The sequence below is a fragment of the Vanellus vanellus genome (assembly GCF_965231255.1).
Source record: "Vanellus vanellus genome assembly, chromosome: 2".
NCBI lineage: Eukaryota > Metazoa > Chordata > Aves > Charadriiformes > Charadriidae > Vanellus > Vanellus vanellus.
The window spans coordinates 28868128-28884463 of NC_138906.1; the positions used below are offsets into that span (position 1 = coordinate 28868128).

The 16336-nt window shown below is 55.0% G+C and overlaps 1 protein-coding gene across 1 annotated transcript; it reads left to right on the forward strand.

The window, feature by feature from the left end:
- Positions 1 to 3529: 3529 nt before the first annotated feature.
- Positions 3530 to 7161, forward strand: DLX6 (distal-less homeobox 6; the record flags this gene model as incomplete). The annotated part of the gene is made up of 3 exons (XM_082499385.1): positions 3530 to 3890; positions 4926 to 5119; positions 6910 to 7161. 3 exons carry the CDS (start codon positions 3530 to 3532, stop codon positions 7159 to 7161), a joined length of 807 nt encoding a protein of 268 aa, XP_082355511.1.
- Between the last annotated feature and the right edge of the window lie 9175 nt (positions 7162 to 16336).

Here is a 16336-nt window from a genome sequence, read left to right on the forward strand (position 1 = left end):
CGGCGCCCCGGCAGAGCGGGCTACCGGCGGGCAGGTACTTCCCGGCCGCCCCGGCATCCCGCGCCCCGCCGCCAGAGCGGGCCTGCCTGGCCCTCGGAGAAGAAATACCCCAGGGAACGGCTTCGGCCTCTACTGCCCATCCTCCCCGGCCCCCTTTGCCCTCCGCCCCCCCCCCCCCCCCCCCCCGTGCGGGTAACGGGAGAGGGGGCAGGGCGGCGGGGCAACGGGGCGCCGGGGAGCTCCGTCGGGCAGGCAGCGGAGCCGTGCCGAACCGTGCCGAGCCGTGCCAAGCCGTGCCGCGCATCCCGGCCCCGCCACCGGTCGTACCCCGGTCCTGCCGCGATCCCCCTCCCCGCAGGCGCAGTTCCTTCGTGCCAGAGGACACGGGGAAAGGGGGGATGCGGGGATGCGGTGGGGGGGGGGGGGCGGGGGGGGGAGAAAAGAGAAAAAGAAAAGAAAACAATAAATATTGACAAGCAGCGTGACTCCTTGCAGCCGAGTCATTAACATCGACCAATCACCGGCAGCTCCATACCGAGAGATTTGCCTAATTAAATTGGGGAAAATTATCGGTGTGAGTCTGGATGGAGTCAACTGTCCTGACGACAGACGAGGATGTCTGAGCAGTGCCGGAATGCCCAGCGCTTCCCTCCCGCCGGCGCACACCGAGGGCTTGGCGGGGGCTCCCGCACCCCCGGCGGCACCCCCCCCCACCCCCCCCCCGGCCCGCAGCCGCTGCCTGTCCCGCGGGTGAGACCACCGCAGTTCGTCCACCAGCTAGGCTGGGCGAGGGATGCACATGTCACTCCGCTTGCTGCCTATCGAACGGGAGCAGCTCCTGCAGACTCTCCCTGCCTTGCCTTATTCCCCTTTTTGTTTCACGGTGACGCCTTATTCCCTTCGCTAAGGTGGCATCTAGGTATTATCTCAAACCTGTCTCCTCTCCTGCCCCACTTTCCCCCATTGCCGGGTTAGCATCCATTATGCGGCAGGAATTATTTCGAAATAAGAAAGCAACGTGTTGCAAACACTCCCCAGCCCATTTTCTGACACCTTTTGTTATGCATGCTCTTGCTGCTAGAGAAAATGCTAGTATGTGCACCTGCGAAAAAACGCCTTCATGATGTTAACAGCAAGCTGGAGGGTATAAAGCAATAAAACTGCCAAATGTACCTGTTCCTATTGAGTACATTACCTACACCTATGAATAAAGAGTCTCAGTAGGAATTCTTTCCCTTGTCTTCTCCTTTCTCTATATTTTTATTCATTGTAGATTTGTAAACGCCTGGATCGGGTTACCCGTTCGCGTGTTAAAGTGGAACTCTTGTTAAAAGCAGGAGAACAAGGCAAGACACTTACAACTGCATTCAGAGTTACTGAACCGACTCCAAGGGCTCAAGAAGTGAAACAACCATGAGAGGGTGGGTAAGGTGGCACAAAACATCCCAGCCGCCCAGGAAAAAAGACACCCACCCACCCCATACCCCCCTGAAATAAGGCAGCTGAACTATGGGCGCCGAGAGGCTCTGGGTTATGCCCTGCCACCGATCGAGCATCGCTTCGCATCCCCCTTCCCCCCCCACCCCCATGGACGGTGCGGTATGCAAACAGGGGGCTCGCATCCCCCGGCTTCCCAGAGCTAATGACCGGGCTGTGGAGAAGCAAAACCCAAAAATAAACGAAGAAAGGGAAACGGGGGAAAAAAAAAATCCCAGAAAGAAAATTTAAAACCCTCTAAATATGTCCAAAAGCGACGCGTTAAGGAAAAAAAAATAAAAAATCTGCCAAATCTAGAAACCAGTCCTCAGGCAATGTCGCTGTGAGAGGCAGTGTCAGGACCTGTGCTTGGTCTGGGGATGTCTCTGGGCTGTGCGGGATTTTGCAAAGCGGCGGCTGCTGGTGCCGGTGTTGGCTTTGAAAGCCCGAAGCCTCCAGCCCGTTTCCCCATCTAGAGCAACTTTCGGATTTCTCTAGGTTTAGCGAGATCCGCCGGGTCCTTCCTACCTCAGTCCTCTCCGGTGGGGTCTGTCTCTGGAGTTCATGCTTAGCTGGACGCGAGGAGATTTAAGAGAGGGAAAAGGGGAAAAAAAGAGAGAGGGAGTGAGAGAGAGAGAGGAGAGAGAGAGGAGAGGCGAGAGAGAGAGATCCTCCGCCGTGCTGGATCCAACTTAATGTCTTTCCCCAGTCCATCTTTGAAAGAGAAGTGGTAATACCACCTGGATGTTCGGATATAAATCCCCTTGCAAATAATAAATGGATTAATAATAACAAGGTATGAAGTTCTTTTTATAGAAAAAAAGGAGAGAATTGAAACTAAATGCGGCAGTTAGACAACCATTTTGATAAGAGGATAATTGAGGCGACACTGGTGTATAATTAGAGGATAATTTATGCTATATCCACTTTTATTCCACCTCCCAAAATAAACCCAGTCCATAATCATTACAGGCAAATTGTTCTGAATTTTATAGCAGCAATTTGAACAAAGTACTGCAGTTAATCATGGGAGATTTTTGTGTATTCCTGATTAGAAGTCTAATTGCCTCCTTCCAGAAAGTAAAAATAACTGTAAAACGACTCTATTTTTATCATTAACAATGTTGACAATAAAATAAAATCAACTGGAATTGTAATCTAAAGACAAATTTAGGGCGCAGGCACTTTTTTTTTTCCTTGGGTCGTTTATATCCTAATCAAGCTTTTGCCAAAACCGCCAACCGCACGTAGCCATTTGCATATATTTGAAAGCGATTACGGGAGCTGCTGCTGCCGCCGCCGCTGCTTTCAGTGGGGAAAAATGCGCTGCGCGTCGCTTCGCCGCAGCGAAAATACCGCGCAAGGGGGGGTGGTGGAAAGGAGGGGGTCGTGTAGTGGGGGGGATGCGTGATTTGGGGAGGGGGGGTCTAAAGGGGGGTGAGGGCGGGCGCGGGCAGCGCGCGCTGCCGGCGGGGCGGTGACGTCAGAGGATTGAATGACCAATAGGGAGGCGCTGCCCTCCGGAGACGAACCATTCGACTTGTGCGCGTCCCTGCCCTTCAAGTCGAAGCGCCGGAGCCCCAACTTTCCCGGCTCCCACCTTAAAACCCCCCCAACGCCCGGCCTCTTCCCCCCACCCCCCCAAAAAAAGAAAAAAAAAAAAACAACAACCCACCCCACGCGCCGGGGGGGGGGGGGGGGGGGGAGGGGGGGATGAAGGAAAAGAGCGGCGCAAAAAAGCGCCGGGAGTAGCCCGCCCTCCCCCTCCACACACCCCGCACACCGCCCTCCCCTTCCTCCCCTCCCTCAGTGAACGAGGGCCCCTCGCACAACGGCTCCTCGGAGAGGAGGGGGGGGAAGGAAAAAAAAAAAGCGGAAAAGAAAAAAAAAAAAGAGAAGGAAAAAAAAAAAAAAAGAAAAGAAATTAAATTAAATCACCGCCGCCTCTCCAGCGGTGCCGCGGCGGGTAAGGGGAGCGGCGGTGGCTGGGCAGAGAGGAGGCAGAGCGCGGGGGGTGAGCCGGGGAGCGCCGCGCTCTCCCTCCCAAACTTTGATGATGACCATGACTACGATGGCTGACGGGCTGGACGCGCAAGACTCCTCCAAATCCGCCTTCATGGAGTTCGGGCAGCAGCAGCCGCCGCCGCCGCAGCCGCCGCCGCCGCCCCACTCCCAGCAGAGCTCGCCGGCCATGGCCGGCGCCCACTACCCGCTGCACTGCCTGCACTCCGCCGCCGGCTCGCACCCGCACCACCAGCATCACCACCACAGCTCGCCCTACTCCGGCAGCGCCGGATCCTACAACCACCGCTCTCTGGCCGCCTACCCCTACGTGAGCCACTCGCAGCACAGCCCTTACCTCCAGTCCTACCACAACAGCAGCGCGGCCAGCCAGACGCGGGCGGACGATGCAGGTGAGCCCGGCACCGCTTCCCTAACCCGCTGCCAGCTTCTCCCTCCCTCCCCCCATCACCCCCCCCCGTCCCTTCCCCTCCATCCCCGGGCCTCTGCCCGGTCACCCCCGGGGGTTTCTATAACGACCCCCGCCGTATCCCCCGCTCCTACCCGGGATGCGCGGGGCGGCGGGGAAAGAATCGGGGTTGCTCGTTCCCGCGGGCCTACTGCTGCGGTACCCGGTGGCGGGGCCGCTGCGCTATCCCCCCCTCCCCAATCCCCCCCCCTCCCGCCGCCGGTACCGCGGCGCTTGGGCACCGGCGCCTCCCCGGTCGCCCCGCGGCCGGCGGGCAGGGAGCTGTGCTCGGTGATCCTTTGTTACGGCGGGACCGGCTTTAAGCAAAATTCCTGCTAACACCTGAGGAGTGAAAGTTTCCAGGCGAGCGGGTCGCATTCCGCTCCGGGGGCCGTCTGATTTATGTATTTTTGTTGGGTTTTTTTGTTGTTGTTTTTTTTTTTTTCTTTCTTTCTTTTTTCTTTTTTTCCAGGGAGCCGCTCGTTTGTACGTATTCATCCGGAGGGGCACGACGGGGGAGGGGAGGGAGCGGGGGGGGGGGGGGGGGGGGGAGAGAAAGCATTGTTAAAAGTCTCGGACTGGTGATTCACTGACCACCAAACCGGCGACGCGAAGTCAATTAGTTGGGTAAAACCTGGATGGCCCTGGAACCGGGCATCCCTTCACCAAGCCAGTGCTGCACTTTTTTTTTTTTTTTTTACCACCCCCCTTCCTCTGCCCCGGGGCAAAGGCAGCGTGCCCACTATGCCCGGACAGTTGGTTGGTTTTGTTTGGTTTTGGTTTTTTTTTTCCTCCCGATATCTCCCAAGCAGCAACGTGTGTCGCGACGTGCCTTTAAGGAGCCAGAGCCTGTGTGTAGGCGACGGTGCCGAACCGGCGTCGGGGCAAGCTGCTGGGTTTTTGGGAGCCGTGGCAGCCAAAATACCCGCGTTTAATAGCTAAGGAGGGTGATGTTTCAGCTGTGTTGTTTTGCTTGCAGATCAGCAAAAAACCACAGTGATTGAAAACGGTGAAATCAGATTCAATGGAAAAGGGAAAAAGATTCGGAAGCCTCGAACCATTTACTCTAGTCTACAACTCCAGGCTTTAAATCATCGCTTCCAGCAGACTCAGTACCTGGCACTTCCAGAGAGAGCTGAACTGGCAGCTTCATTAGGACTTACCCAGACACAGGTAATTACTGGGAATCCCAAATCACTGAAATCCTGCTCGAGCAATAAAGGCCAAGCAAAGTCCGATGCTCCCTAAACGTTTTTGGCCTCTCTACGGGGACGGTAGAAAAGGTGACACACACGCTCCCCCGTCTATATGTGATAGGATTTATCTAATGCACGACAGAGCGACCGGGCTACCGCAGAAGGGGCTGAACGCGCCCTTCCTTCAGCTGCCCGGCGAGCGAACGCTCCCCTTTGATGCCACACGTAACGTTTTAAAATTGCCTGTATTTTTCGGAGAATTCCAGCACCGAGATGCAATTGCCCAGCTGCGGAAAGGAGAACAAAACAAAGGCGAGGAATGGCTGGGCCTGAGGCAGAGCTAAATGCAGAGCAAAGCTGCCTCGTAGCAACCTATATGTAGAGAGGAAGCGGGAACACGTTAGGAAATACCTGTAAAATCAATAGTTAATTCACCCTGGATGACTAATGCAAATGCAGTGGTTCCCCTTGGGCAAAATGTACGAAAGGTGATAATAGATCTGAAGATCAAAGACTGCCGTGTACAAAATTATGGCAGGTTAAGCCATAGTTAAGTGTGGTTGGAGTAGCTGTGCCATTCTGCTAATTTAAGCTTGAAAGACACATGAGGCATTACAGGCTTCCCAGGCTGGGGTTTGCGGATAAGTGCGTGGATAGATGGGATCAATTCGGGTAAAATGTAATCAGGTGAATTTATGAGCTTAACAAATAACTTCAGGATTTTATCATTGTCATTGATAACAGTCGCTTCCAGCCAGCGATTTTTTAAATACTCAGCAAACATTAATCGTAGGAATAGACCTGATGGTTTTACAAATGGGATTTTAGTATCCTTAGCATGCACGCTGTCTCTCTGCTGTCTCGCTTTTTACTCTCACACGCTTGGGTTTAGGGGCCTGATCCTGAGCATGCAGCTAGACAAGCACCCATGCTTATGCCTTAACATTACGCCTGCAAAGTTTGCAGGGTCAAATACACATATGGGAGTTGTTTTCTTTGTTTGATTCATTGTTAAGAAATATGTGTGCATATATGTCTTACATATATATAATTTCTGTAATAATTCTGATCTGCCAGACTGGGCCCGATCCTTACACACCTCACCGAGTGCAGACTGCCTCCTTGGGAGTTCTGCTGGATTAGGAGCAGGATGAGACCCAAAGCAAGCTTGATAGCAAATTACTCGCCGATAAAAGAGAATTTTCCTTTCTTTAAAAACACCTTTCACAATAAAGCCCCAATCCTGGTTCCGTTGTGCCCCCTCCCCCGTCACATCACCAAGCACCGCTTGATCGTGCATGTTTTCGGATGCGCGATTTCTTTGTAAGATGCCCTTTGTCTATTGGCTCCTGTCTGCTGGCACAAAATCATATGATTGCCCGTGTTTGACAACAGTTTGCCCAAATGATCAAGTGACCTCCAAAATTCTGAACGAGACGTTAAAAGAGGAGAGCTCAGAGCATGTACTCTTTTTCAGCTCGATCAGTCTGGCCTGCCCAGGGAAAAACAACGTTCCAGGTTAAAACCTGCATCCCTCTCGTTTTCCAGCTCCGCTCTGCCTCGCCTGTTCTCTCCAGCTGCATCCAGAGCCCGAGACCAGCAGCAGCAGCTACCCCTCCTTCCCTTCTCCCCATCCCCAACTCCACACCCGACTGGCGTGGGCTCTCAGGATCTTCTCTAGAACAAACCCACGGCCCCCCGGGGGTCTCCCCGGCCGTGGCCTGGGTGCTGACGGCAGCCTAATATCTGCTGCGTTTTGGTTTACAGGTGAAGATCTGGTTTCAGAACAAGCGCTCCAAATTCAAGAAGCTGCTGAAGCAGGGCAGCAACCCCCACGAGAGCGACCCTCTGCCCGGCTCCGCCGCCCTCTCCCCTCGCTCGCCGGCTCTGCCTCCAGTCTGGGACGTTTCAGCTTCTGCCAAGGGAGTCAATATGCCTCCCAACAGCTACATGCCTGGCTATTCTCACTGGTATTCTTCTCCACATCAAGACACAATGCAGAGACCACAAATGATGTGAATTGTCCAAGAGAAATAATCTCCCAAGAACGCCTCGTCTCGACATGGCAAAAAGTTCCCCTGCTTTGCCAAGCCGTGCCAGCTAACAGGCTCTGTGTGAACTTGTAGATGCGGCAAAGAGACAGAGTGGCTTTATTTTATTTTATTTTTTTTAAGTAACCTCAGCGATTGATCTTGAACAGAAAGACACAATTTTCATTCTGGCGCACAGAAGACACTTCTCTTTAGGATATTTTCCTTTGGACTCCAAGGCACCAGCCTCTTTCTCTGTGGAGTATACGTCAAAACAAACTTTTTACAGACTTTGCCCACAAGAAGAACCTGAATCTACCATGGCAGCCGTTTTTACTTGTTTAATGAGCTAAAGACATTACATGATGAAAGAGAGACTAGTCAAAGCTCCTTCATTTTTATTCACCAAATCCGGACTGGGGAAAAAAAAAATTAAAAGAGAGAAGAAGGGATTTAAAAAAAAAATGAAGAGGGGAAAAAAAGGAGAGCTGGTTGAAAAAATGAAAATATACTGTAAGATTAGAACATTACCACGAAGCAAAACCTGCATGCTTTCTCAAAATGCAATGGGCTGCGGCTCAGAAGAAACCACCGTCTCTCCCGCGAAAAGCCCCCTCACCCGCACCCGCACACACCCGCACACAGCCGGACAGACTCCCGGAGACGAGCAGGAACGACAGAGCGAGGGATCCGCGGCAACACCCGCCGCCGCGGTCTGGGGAAGGCAGGTTCAGCGCTGCCTGACGGCAGCCTCACCCGCTGAGCGAGAGGGACCTTTCCCCCGAGCAACCTTTCTGTATATATTGTTGAATTTTAGTTGTACATATACTTTGTATGTTTTTGTCTTCTTTCATATATAGAGTAAAAGCCACAAAACGCCCGCCTGGCTCCTATTTCTCCCCGCCTTAGCGGACCCCCACCTGCCCCCCGGTCGAGCCCGGGCAGCTGGACACTGTTCCCCCGCTCGGCTGCGCGCACAGACACCGCTACCTGAACACACATCTGCGGGCAAAGACAGAACAGATGGGCGGGGGGGATAGGGTGGGGGGGTTGGAGGGGGGGAAGAGCTGATGCTTTTGGTTAGCTTTAAGGCTACGACTAAGACAGGAGATCCCGAGACCGCAAAGATAAGCCTGAGAAGACGTTTCTAATCACCCGGCCATTTCTGCTGCGATTTCTCTGCTGCTCAGCTCAGCTGAGCTTTCTCGCCGAGGCAAAGCTCAGAGCCCTGCCTTTCTTCCCGAAGGTTGGAGACTCCAAATTATTAAGAAAGGAGGCGCCCTCCTTTGTTTTTAAAGAGCAGACAATGCAAGCTGAGGAATGTCTTGCAAAGCCCTGAGAGGTGCCCAGGCACACAACACGCTGTCCAGCCAGCTCCAGCCTCACCAGCTTGTGGAAAGCACAGCGACTACTGCAAATGAAAAGCCCTTTCCTCATCCAAGCTGGGTGCCCCATACTGCGAGAATTAATGGCTAGAGACCTGGGCATCCTTCAAATTATGAACCTTGAAACCACTGAGCCATTTATCAGAAGTCAATAGAGATCCTCAGAGTGCTCCATATAATGACAGCTACATACAGTCGTGCAAAAGGACAGTCACTATAATTAGACACAAAGCAAAGACTACTTACCAATATACCAGTTTTTTGGGGGGTGTTTTTTTGTTTTTTTTTGAGCAACTTCCACGCTCAGTCAGTCTTCAGAGTGGTTTAAAACCGATCAGTCTTGTCATTTTCTACCATTCGTATTGTTACATTAGGAAAAATGTTTTCTTTTCTTTTTTTCCCCTTCCCACTGTGAAACTTTGGGTTCAGAGCTCCCCAGGATCAATTCTGAACAAAGCCTCCAGCTGCAGTGCCATCCAATTTGAAGCAGACATTGGGGACAATTTAAGGTTTTTATCCACAAGAAGGTTTTTTTCCATTCTCTTAAATGCAGCCATAATTAGAGTAATTTTTCATGTAGCCCGCTGATTACAGCGTTTTTACCGTCAAAGATAATTACCTGTAATTTTCTTCCACTTTTAATACTAAAAAGCCATCTTTATTTAGATTCAGGAACAGGAAAGGCGAAACAAAAGAGGAAAATTATTCTGTTATTCATACACAAATTGCAGAGACGTAGGGCCTAAAATTGAAAATTAACCAAAATTATAATGCTGAAAAGAATGGAAGAGGCTTCAGAAGTACAGCTGGTAGTGGGGCTCACTGAATTATTCAAATGACACTGGAGAGAAAGCTACCATACATTTAAACCAACAGCATTGTGTGTGTGTGCGTGTGTGTGTGTGTGTGTGTGTGCGTGTGTGCATCTTTCAGAAAACCCCTTTGCACCCCCCAAGCCGGTCCCTGTGCGGGCTCACCCTCGTCCCCGCAGAAGGGCGGCGGGTAGCCCGGTGGGCGAGCCCCGCAGCCCGGGGAGCACAGCCCGGCGGGTCCCGGCCCCCACGGCCCCCGCAGCCGCCTTAACCCTTTCGCTGCAGCCTCCGAGCGGGGACGGCGGCGGCCGGTGTGTGGTCCCGTGTCGTCGTGTCCCCCGTCCCCCCCCTCCCCCGCTGGCGGGCCCGGGGAGGGGTGTGGGAGAGGGGGGGACTCGCTGCTTCCCGTGGGCTTTCGGGGGGCTCGCCCTCGCCTGCACACCTCGCCGGTGCCAGCGTGGGTGCCGCCGCGGAAAGCCTCTCGGTGCGTCGTGCCCTCCTCCCCCCACGAGTGATTTATCAGATAGGCTTAAATAAAGCCCAGGCAACAAGCAAGCGAGCAAACAAATAAATGATGATGATGATGATAATAATAATAAAAAGCCCGATAGCTGAACAGCGTGGGAGAAGGTGCGAGAGGCAGGCCTTCCCGAGAGCAGCGTGGGAGCGAATGGCAGCGGCGGCAGCGGCGGCTCCCACTCGCGCGGCTGCCGCCCCCGGGAGACTCTCGTGAAACAGCGTCATCTATGGATGAAGCGGCAGCAGCTCCCCACGCCGCCCGCCCAACCTGCCGCCGCCGCCCCGGGGCCGCCGGGACGGGCGACGCGGAGAGCCGCGGAATGGCGCGCTGCCTCCCGCCGCCGCCCCGGGGCCGGGCGGACGGGGCTGGACCCCCGGGGCTCGCACGCTTTCTCCGCCGGCCGCCGAGACCCGCGCCACCCCGCCGGTAGCCCGGCGGTGCCCCCCCCCCGCCGCACCCCGCATCCCCTCCCTTTCCGCGCCGCCCGCCGCCGCCGGCAGCACCAGGGGCGGAGGGGAGGGGGGGGGAGGCGACAAGGGGGAGCGGAGCTGTCGGGGTCCGGCCCGGTGAGGGAAACTACCGGCGCAAGAATGACCGCGGAAGAGGGGGAACGAGCCAAAACGGAGGATGCCTCGCAGGAGAAGGCGCGAAGCTGTCCCGAACCGAGCCCCCAACCCAAAGCGAGCCCCGAAACTTACCCCCTGTGCAAATCTGCTAAGCAAAGATCGGGGTCTAGAAATCTATACTGAACAGAAGCGGTGGAGAATATTTTTCTGAGTCTCAGGGCAGAAGCTCTTTCTCTATATTCTTGGTTGAGTGAGCACATCCAGGTGTGAAATTGTTTGCACACCCCAGCACCTCTTATATTGCCAGCAAAATTAGCTGTTATTACTGTCACTGTTTAGTGATGGTTAGCTTGATAAAAAAAAACTGCTGTAATCAAGACCTGGCGCATCTTTGCAAATTACAGATAATTGTAAACGTCCAGATTATGATAATAGCATCCTAATCCAGCCTGCAATATAATTATTACAGAGTGTTACATCTGAAACTGTCCAGTAGGGCTAATTCAGCCATTATTTAGACCCTATTTTTGCACTGCAAATGGGTTGCTGAGTTGAAAATGTACGATTGTAATTTCACGGGGCACTCAATGAGTAATGGTATAGGGAGAGAAAAATACAAAAGTGAAATGTGAACAGTAGCGATCAAATCAAACTCTGAAGGACAAAAGACTATTTGATTCATAGGGAATGAGAAGAGCGGGAATTAAGAAAATAGCAAATCAGTGGTCTGCATCGTTACGTGTCCAAATCTCAAGGAGAGCGAGCCTGATGTGCAGGCAGGGGCTGATGCTTTGGGCTCCCGCCTGCGTCAGTCCGCCCCTTGGCTCGGATCTTCCCGGCAGCCTCTCCCCGGTACCCGAAGGATCCCCGGGCTCCCCACCCATCCCCCAAAACGGGCTCGCCCTTGTCGTGTGCCTCCTCTCAGGTGACTAAACGTCACTTTTGGGCAAGAAACCTCGGGAGCCTCCTAACCGGTGTGTTTGGGGGGGAGGGGGGGTGCGGGGGTGCGGGGTGCGGGACGCCGGGGCCGGGCACCCTCCGCGGGAGGCGGAGGAGCCCGCGGCCTTTTGCGCTCCCGCGCACCCGCTGGACCAGTCGTCAGGGGTCCTTAAGGAAATTATCACAGAACCGACTCAATTGTAATTAATTAACCAAAAGAGCCTGGCTAACAGGACTACCTGCAGCTAGCGAGGTTAACTCATTGGGCTAGTTCGCTTTCGACTCCTGATTAGCTTTTATTAAGCCTGAACACGAAATACACAAACCCGTTTCATTTTTTAATGGGCCGAATCATCAAAGCGCCGCTGCTGCCCCGCCGGCAGGTACCGGCAGGGTCCGGGTACGGGGGGCAGCGGCCGGGGGTGGCCCGCGGGCGGGAGGGGTGCTGGCCCCGGCCCTGGCGGGTCTCTCCCGGTCGCAGCCGCGCCTGGCAGCCCGCAGCCTTCCCCTGCGTGCTTTTCTCCACGGGAATTAATAAAAATAACGCGAAGAAAGGGGAAAGGAAAGTTCGGTGCGCACCGCGAGGCGAAAGCCCTATAAAACGCGTTATATGGTGCCTATCGAGGAGACTGTGAAGATTTCCCGGGATGGAGGGGCAGCTCCGCAGTCGGGCAGACGATGCCGCTGCCAGAGCACGGAGCCAAGCCGGGATCCGGCCTGGCGAGGCTCGCTGATCCCTGCTGCAAAGCCCAGGCTGAGGTTTAGGCAACCTCTCCGGGACCGCCGAGGGGCAGGCAGCAGCGGCAGGAGAGCGAGGAGCCATCCCCAAGCTCCTCCTTGCCAAGTGCTGAATCAGTCACAGCTGCTGGCCGGGCCCGACTCCCCGGGCTCTCACCTAAAGGGAAATAAGGAGGCGAGGGGACCTAGGATATTTTTTTTTCCCCGCAGCCTCGAAGGTCGTGTCCGTGGAAAGTGTTCACACAGACTACCCGGGGCGTGGATGCGTGTCGGGATTTCTCGGGTCTGTATTCCCGGTAAATAAACCATTGCTTATCCTCCCAAATCGCGTGTAAATAAACGCACCGCCGAACAAAGAGCAGAAACATCTAATTGATGTAACACAGATTCTCTCTCTCAAAAAAAAAAAAACCCAAAAAACCCAACCAAAAAAACGAGAGAGAGAGAAAGGGACGTTCAGTGTAAATTCCGTGGTTCTTATTTTCACAGCTCTTGTCTGACCTATAAAACAGGTTATTGCGTTAATGCAGGCAACCGCTCAAATGATTGAAAGCAAGAAGAGGGGCTTCTCCCCCCCACCCCCCGCCCCGACTTTCCTGAAGCAATAGATCTCCTTTCCGTAATCCACAACCGAACCATCTAAAGTCTGTCAGTCGCAAAATTGCGTGGTAGAAATCTTTAATCGATGCCACATGTGCGATGCACGTTTGGGATACAGCGCTGCCGGCGGCGGAGCGGGCAGCGCCCGGGGGGGGGTGTGGAGGGGTGGGGGGGAAGTGTGAGGCGGGGGACCGCGCAGGCAGCGCGCGCCGCGGGGGCATGAATTTATGGGGGAGACGGAGGGGAGAGAGAGGGCGACAGAAATGCCTGAACGAGCGGGCGGCCTTGACGCGGTGACAGGTTGGAGGGGGTGGGTTATCTGTGGGGTTTTTTTCCCCCAGGGAGGAGGGGGAGGGAAAGCGGGTGGCTTGGAGAGGAGGTAGCGCTCCCCCGGACGGAGGCTCTGCCCCGCCGAGCGATGCCCGGGCAGGGACCAGCGGGGGCGGGAGGTGTCTTTGGGGGAACGGGGGAAGGTGTTCTCCCGATGTCCGTCGGTGGGCTGGCGGGCTGTCAGCTGCCTGTGTCGCTGCGGGTTTTGTGGGTGTTGTGGGTGTGCGCCCCATCCGGGGGCGAGCGCAGTGTGTGTGGGGGTGGATCTGCTGTGGGTGGGGGAGCCCCAGGGGTGCGGGCAGTGTCAGGAGCTCTCGATCTGGGCCAGCTGGGGCTGCAGGCTGCTCAGTGTGCGTGTCTGTGTGTCTGTGTGCCTGTGTGTGTGTGTGTGTCAGGCCCTGTGGCTCAGCCCTGGAGCCGCTCGGCACCCACAGGAATGTGGCTTCTCTCGGCTCCCCGAGCTGCCCCGGCTCCACATGGAAGTGGCCGCCAGGAAAAGAGAAGGGAGGGGAAGAGAGAGGGGGAAGAAAAAAAAAAAAAAAAAAAGCCCCGAGCCAGCAATCCGCCGATCCCAAACCCAGCATCAGACAAAGGACAGTTCATCCCATCCCTTTCCCGGGGAGGCACTGGGGGATGCTCGGACAAGCCAGGATCCCTCCGGCCGCCGCCGGAGCCCCGGGGATGCGCCCGGGCGGGGAGAGGCACCGAGGTGTGCCTGCCTGTGTGTACGGGGACAGGGGGGACAGGAGCATCCCCCTCGGCCCGGGGGTCTCACCAAGGGGCGGGCGGCTGTAGGCGCTGGGTGTGCATTGGGGCCGGGGCCACGGCCACGGGGAGCCCCTGCGAGGGGCATTTCCTAACCGGGCCTGGCTACCCTCTCCCGCGAAGGGGTGCCAGGCTCTCCCCGACCTGCCCAACACCACCCCGAGCTGCGAGGAGGATAAATTAAGCAGGGAGAAAGACCGGCATGGAAACGGAGCCGAGCTGACTCGGCTGGCTCGGAGAGGGGAGCGGTGCCGGAGCCCGGCCAGAGCCGGCAACGCGAATTCCCATCCCTGCCCGGCATCCTGCCTGCCGGCATCCCGCCTCCCCGGAGCTGTTCCTGCGCTGTCCGCCCGAGCCCTGCCGGCCCCTGCAGGTTACCGTAACCAAACAGCCCCGCGGCAGCTCCTCAGAGAAAAGGGTGGGTGGACCGACCTGGGAAATAAGACTTCCACCTCTTGTGTGTCCAAGCCTTTCCGCAAAGGGAAGGGACCTCGGGGAGGGGAGAATATCTTACTGCAGGTTAAAAAAAAAAAAAAAAAAAGAGCTTGTCTAGAGGGAAACGAGGAAAAGAACGGAAGAAAATTAAAAGGTTGGGTTGTTTGGTTTGGTTTCTTTTTTTTTTTTTTTTTTTTTTTATGGGGTGGAAGTTATCAGGAGAGACAAAGCCGAGCTTTTCACAGCAGCCCCAAAGTCGCGGAAAAAAATCCCTGAAACCTTGCGAATGAAACGAGTCCCCGGAGCGGCTGAGAGGACCGGGGGCAGTGGCGGCAGCGCCCGCCCGGCAGCGGGCAGGGGTGGGCAGCCGGCGGCGGCCCCCGCCGCCCTGTCTCCGGCACCCACGCAAACTCTCCCCGGCGAGCAGGGAGAAGCTTTACTGAACAAACTGGTCTATTGTACTGCAAGCCATTTACCAACCCCCAAACCTGTTACAAAACAGCAACCCCGGGCTTCTTTCTTTGGGGAGAAAAACACGCACACGCACACACTCACACTCACGCACACGCAGCAAACATGGCAGGCAGGAGCGGAGGGAGAAGAAAGGAGGGGGAGGGCAGCGGGGAGGAAGACTAGAGACAGGTAAGTGCGCCCCAGGGCAGGAGCGTGCCTTTTCAGGCCTCCTCTCCCAACCCTGCCAGCCCTCTCCCCGCCATCCACGGGTGACAGGGGGGGTAATTTTTTCATCTCGGGGACCCTTCAGGCGACGCCTTTGTCACATTCACTGCTGCCGCCTTACCCCTCACGGCCGTGAATTCCCGGCGCGGCTCCCCGCTCCCCCCGTGACGGCCGGGGAGGAGGGGGACACGGGGGGGAGCCGCGGGAACGTGTGCCGCCGTGGGGTCCCCGCGGGCCGGTTGCTGCCGGGGAAAACCCGTGTTTTCTGCTGGGAGAGGGGGCCCACGCTCGGTGCTTGCCGCCACGCGAGTGCTCCGCGCCCGTGGGCAGCGGTCCGGCCACCTCGTTGAAGCCATGCCCCCATCCCCTCCCCGGTGCGGCGGGCAGAGCTAGTGATGGCTCCGCCGCCCGGCTTTTTCCCTAAATCCTGTAGATAAGAGATAAAAAAACCCACACCAAAACAAAAGTACCTCTGCAAAGTCCCTCCTTCAGCCGGAGCCGCCTCAGGCTTTTACCAGGAGCAAGGGGAGCGGGGCCCTCATTTTATCCTTTTCTCATATTTAGTGGCTCCCTTTGACGGAAACGTAATTTGTATAATTAGCCGAGCGCACACGGGCGACTGATGGGCTGTGGAGTGCGAACCTCTCGACGCTAATTGCTCTCAGGAAAGGATTCAGGGCGGCTTAAGGCGAGAGATTTGCTTTCTAGCGTTAGGATGGATGGGCAGCTTTCGCTTCAGCTTAAATCACTGCGCGGTAAAGGTGTACGCGATCTTGCAAAAGCCCCTTTTCCAGCGGGGACGGAGCATCGCCGCCCCTCGGCTCGCCCGTGGGGACCTACAAGGGTCAGATTCTGCCAACGCGCCCGGGCTGAGGTGGCACGACACGGCACGGCACTGCGACCAAACGTGAGCTCCCAGGATCGGGCCCCTCAAAAATCCCTCGTTCCTCAGTCGCTCTCTGCAAACAAATTGGCATTATTTTTTTTTCCCTCTTATTAATAGAAGAAGGGGTAATTTGGAAACGTTTCTCGTGGTCGAAATAATTTTATTTTATTCAGAATATACAGTTTAATTCCTCTATCTACAATTATTTACAGGGTTAAAATAACATTGAAAAAAAGTCTCTGGAAAAGTTGAGGTCATAGATTTCAAGGCACCATTGATAGTGTCCACAGTTGAGCCAAAAAATGTCCGTATTGTATAAAAAAGGGTTTCCTTTGAAATGCAATAAGTTACATGCACAAGCTTTACACATTTAATCTTTTTGTTTGTTTCTTTTCCCTTTTAAAAATCCCCCATATGCATTCCTTTCGTTATTATTCCTTAACAGTAAAACACAGGAGTCCAAGGAACAAAAAAAAAAAAATTAATAAAAAATAAAATAAGGGTCAGACT